Raw genomic sequence first — 4,812 nt, forward strand, 5'->3', positions numbered from 1 at the left:
CATCAGAATAGCATTATCTTTGCTTAATATACTCATCGTACAGTGCCAAGAGTTCGGGATTAGTGCGAGGTTGTACGGCATTCAACGCGTATTGAAAGTGCACCCAACTTACACGCTCAGCATCGAAACTCTCCTCTAAACATTTCAACGCGGCTTCTTGGCAAACGGCCTGTATTTCAGCACCTGAATATCCTTCTGTGCGTAGCACAAGCATTTTTACATCCACATCGGGGGCTAAGGGCATTGGCAATAATTTTATGCGGAAAATTTCTTGACGCGCTTCGGCATCGGGTAATCCAACATAAACAATACGATCGAAACGGCCCGGCCGCAAAAGCGCTTTGTCAATCATATCTGGACGATTGGTTGCCGCTACAATGGTGACATTTTCTAAAGCCTCTACTCCGTCCATTTCGGTGAGCAATTGCGTAAGTACACGCTCTTTAACGGATGTTCCCGAACTGCCGGAGCCGCTTTCGGTTCGCTCTCCGCCGATGGCATCGATTTCATCGAAAAACACAATAGCTGGTGCTACCTGACGCGCTTTGCGGAAGACTTCACGCACAGCCCGCTCGGATTCTCCTACCCACATCGAGAACAGCTCCGGACCTTTTATGGAAAGAAAATTCAGTTGACTTTCGGTAGCAAGAGCCTTAGCAATCATAGTTTTCGAACAGCCTGGTGGACCAAACATCAAAATACCACGTGGCGGTTTCAAACCCAGCCGCTCAAACTTCTCTGGATGCAGCAGAGGCCATTCTATAGCCTGCTTGAGCTTTAGTTTTAAGTCTGCCTGACCTCCTATATCACTCCAATGTACATTTGGGTTCTCTATAAGTACTTCGCGCATTGCCGAAGGTTTTATATGTGTCAGTGAAGCATGCAAGTCCTGTAAATTCAATGGTCGCATATCATCTTTGAGTGCGCGTAACGATGCTGCATATACCAGATTAGCCAAATCAGCGCCGACATAACCATGCAGTACCTGAGCCACATCAACAATGTCGGCATGTGAGAGTATATGCGTAATGCTGCGGAGGAGACAGCAAAGAATATCAGCGCGTTGTTTAGGTGTCGGTGCACTGATTTCAATTTCACTATCCAAACGACCGCAGCGACGTGCATTTGGATTGAGCGCTTCGATTTGAGATGTGGTAGCTAGTAAAAAAGTGCGTTGCGTCTCTTTCCTTCGACTGTTCAGTGAATCCAAAGTGCTTAAGAAAGCGGCCCCCACACGTTTGGTCATTTCATTAGTCTCATACTTCGGACAAAGATTGTGAACGTCCTCAATGATGATGAGTGTGGGTCTCGGATAGTTTAAGTATGCCTTTTCAAAATGCGCCATTAAGTTTTTCTCTGTTTCGCCGAGGAATTTACTGAATAGTTCGCTGGTGTTAATTCGAATGAGATGTACTTTGGATAAGTTATCAGTCTTCTCTTTCATGGTTGAGCACATGGCTTCGCAAAGTAAGCTCTTGCCGCAACCCGTAGGACCATGCAATAGAAAAGCACGCGAAATTTTCACACCTTAAACCGGGAAAGGAGATTGAATTGAAATAAAAAATAAAATTAAATGTAATATATAAGCAACTAACAAAGATTTTGTTGATAGAAATTATTACATTTTATAATAATACCACAAATATAACTGAAAGATTTACTCAGAACTATTTTAAATGATTTACTCGTGTGTTCTTGCGATTTCAAATTCGGCGTAAAATCGTACGAAAAACAATTAGGTAAAACGTTCAAAAAATGTCTAGGTTTATTGTGTAGGAGAGGGGGCCCATTTGTGACGCAGCTAAATATTTTTGACATGCGGTATGAAAATGACAGTTTGAGCCCTGCCAATCATGTTCGTTTGACGTTCAGCAGTTTTTGTGCAGACACCAACGTTAGTAGTCGCATTGTGTATACACGCACCAAACATCGTGTTGAAAATCGTGCGAAAAAGTTATTTTGATTTTTTTCAAAGTACCAAAATTTTGTGAAATTAACAGTGAAAAGGCGAGTGTAATGCATCAAAATATTGTATTTGCCGTATATTTTGTGATTCTATATGGATTTATGTGATTATGTGGTGTCTATAAAAAACTTGCTTGTCATACACAAAATAGCATCGTGACCCGGTTGTGACTCAGCGGGTGGCCCAGTTATGACGCACCTTTTTTTGCACTACGATCATATCATCATTTGCTTAAAGCTGTTGCCGCTGAAATTGACCGCTGCCAACTCGGTCAATTGCAACGTATGCAAGCGTCCAGTTCATTTGAAGTGCGCCAACATGCAGGCAAGTTATTTCACTTGCAAACACTGCGAAAGTGACGTGGACGACGACTAGGAATATTTAGATGAGGATGATGAATAAAAATCGTTGTCATTTATGGCCATTGAAGGACATTTTCTTTTGTATTTTTCATTATTTTTGCCATTGAAAGCCTTCAAAATAAATAAATCATTAAATCACAACAATTGGTGTGACATTCCTTTCATATTTTCTCATTTCCAGTAAATTTCTTGAGGTGCGTCACAACTGGGCCACTTTTTTTTTGTCCTAAAAAAAGTTATCCTGAAAAAATTTGTTCCAAAATTTTTTGAGTAACTCAAATAAACATACTTTCTTTGGAGAAAAGTTGCGTTTGGTTAATAGTTAAATGTTAAACTTCTTCATTTTTCAATTTGCGGAACTGAGGAAAAAATTTTAATTTTTTTCAAAACCCGCGTCACAACTGGGCCCCCTCCCCTATAATTTTAATATTTATTAGCATCAATTAAATTTGTCAACTGTTGTACGCAGTACTTTAACGTATGTCATAATCCGATTTATTAGTTTTTCAGTGACGATATGTACGTTCACGGATGCTAGACGAAAGCACAATAAATTGCAACGAGTTGGCTAACTAATTTAACCCATATGTCCCACCGTATGATTTTAAGCAAAGAGTGCCGTTCCCATGACAGTCGGTTCTACGTAGCTGGAACGACCCGGATTTATATCCGACCAAGGACTGTCACTTCAGCAGCACTTCTCGTATATGCACAGAGAATGTTTATGCTGCTACAACAACTACAATCAAAGAGTGTCGCAGGATGATGTGCTCTCTCGATTTTCAACTTCATACGCTGAAGATTGGTGTCTGGCAATGACATTGATAGCTTTTGTTCAAAAGTGAACGACTATCTCTCCAGACTACATTCGCTTCTTCACTGCACCCTATTTACTACCTAAACGAAAAGAGGACAAACTATAACTGAAGGTCAAAGTCGATGACACACCGATACCGACTGTCTATAATGCCCCAAGTTACTGAGCCAAAACCTCAACAACGCCCTCAAATCACTAGCCGGTAACACTTGGTCCAAAGACAAAGAAATATTGCTGACGGCATTAAATGCTCATTGAAGATGTTAATGTAAACTAATGCTGCCGTCTGTCTAATCTAAAAACTAGTCTGTAAGAATTATAGCCCAGTATATTGTATTCCAAATAAAGAAAAGTAAAGAATTTAGTATCACTGTTGTAGAAAAAGCATTCGTCAGTGTCGTAGGAACGCTCTTTCAATTGTTCTGAATTAGTAGTTTAGAAAAATTATATGTTTAACTAACCTGCTGGCACAGATTTTAGCCCAAAAGCCATATCTACGGCTTCTTCAATTATTTTAATTTGTTGTTCCAGCCCGCCAATATCCATTTTAGTCACTACGTTAGCATTCGCATTACTTTCTTCCACTTTATCAAACTTGGGTCGTTCAATTTCAATTCGCGTTGCTCCACTTATTTCGAAAAATTTTAATTCAACATCACACTCCAATTTTAAGTTTTCAAATTTTTCTTCTAATGCCTTTTCATCTTCGGCGGCGACCGATTTGTTTTCAAAACAATTCCATGAAATAACTTGCAAAGTAAGATCCTTGTTAAAGAAGTCCATAAATATACGACTGCCTTTTGTAAATATCAAATTTTTCAATTCCAGCGTTAACATCCGCTCCACATCTTTTAGCTGTGCATCAACAAGCTCTGTATTTTCGCTTGAAGTTGTTAGACGAAGGTAAACTGATTTTGCCACTGCTGTCCGTCCGTCAGGTAACGCCGATATTTTAAGTGCTTTCCCTTTAAAATCGTCCCAATACAATTTATAATCTGAAACAGAAACACTAATAAATTATAGTTGTAAAATGTTTAATGATTTATTTATTACCTTCCTCGCTTACAAAGATCGTCGTTACAAATCTGTCAGGTATGGGCCAAACTAATCTCACTAGCGTTTCCGTGTCGCGTCCTTTCCCAGTCTGTATCAGAACCCTCTGACCGATATGTAAATGCGTTAACCTTATAGCGCCTTCCGAAATAAATACTAAATTGTTAACATATTTTGCCGACACATCATTTAACTCTTCTATACTAAAGCTACGCTTTTCCACGCCAACTGTATAAAGGCAATTGTTATGAATATATTCCAGCGGCTCGGTAGTATTCGCGGTAATAGGGCAATGCTTTTCGTGCATTTCCCGTTCTTTTAATGTAATATCAACATTGCACAACTCGCAATGATACCAAGATGCTGTATTAGCAGGAGATTTCTTATTTGAATTTTTTGGAGGCATTTGTTTACTATTCTTGTAAAAACACCAACTAAGCACTAGAGGTATGGCACGTGCAGCAGAATGGACAGTTTAGAATCAGCTAATCGACAATGTTGCCGTTTCTTCCTACTTCGGTTTTTAATGATACCACTGTAACTGCAACTAAATTTACTTCCAGACTATTGTGAATGCTCAATATTTATTGTTTTTGGCTGATCGTAAACAAACA

The 4,812-nt window shown here is 39.4% G+C and overlaps 1 protein-coding gene across 1 annotated transcript; it reads right to left on the reverse strand.

The window, feature by feature from the left end:
• Window positions 1-13: 13 nt before the first annotated feature.
• On the reverse strand, window positions 14-4,684 carry LOC129249377 (ribosome biogenesis protein SPATA5). Its single transcript, XM_054889166.1, has 3 exons — window positions 4,199-4,684; window positions 3,607-4,140; window positions 14-1,527 (listed from the first exon to the last, which is right to left on the reverse strand). Exons 1-3 carry the CDS (start codon window positions 4,602-4,604, stop codon window positions 14-16), a joined length of 2,454 nt encoding a protein of 817 aa, XP_054745141.1. The 5' UTR covers window positions 4,605-4,684.
• Window positions 4,685-4,812: the final 128 nt, after the last annotated feature.

Source organism: Anastrepha obliqua, chromosome 5, assembly GCF_027943255.1.
Source record: "Anastrepha obliqua isolate idAnaObli1 chromosome 5, idAnaObli1_1.0, whole genome shotgun sequence".
NCBI lineage: Eukaryota > Metazoa > Arthropoda > Insecta > Diptera > Tephritidae > Anastrepha > Anastrepha obliqua.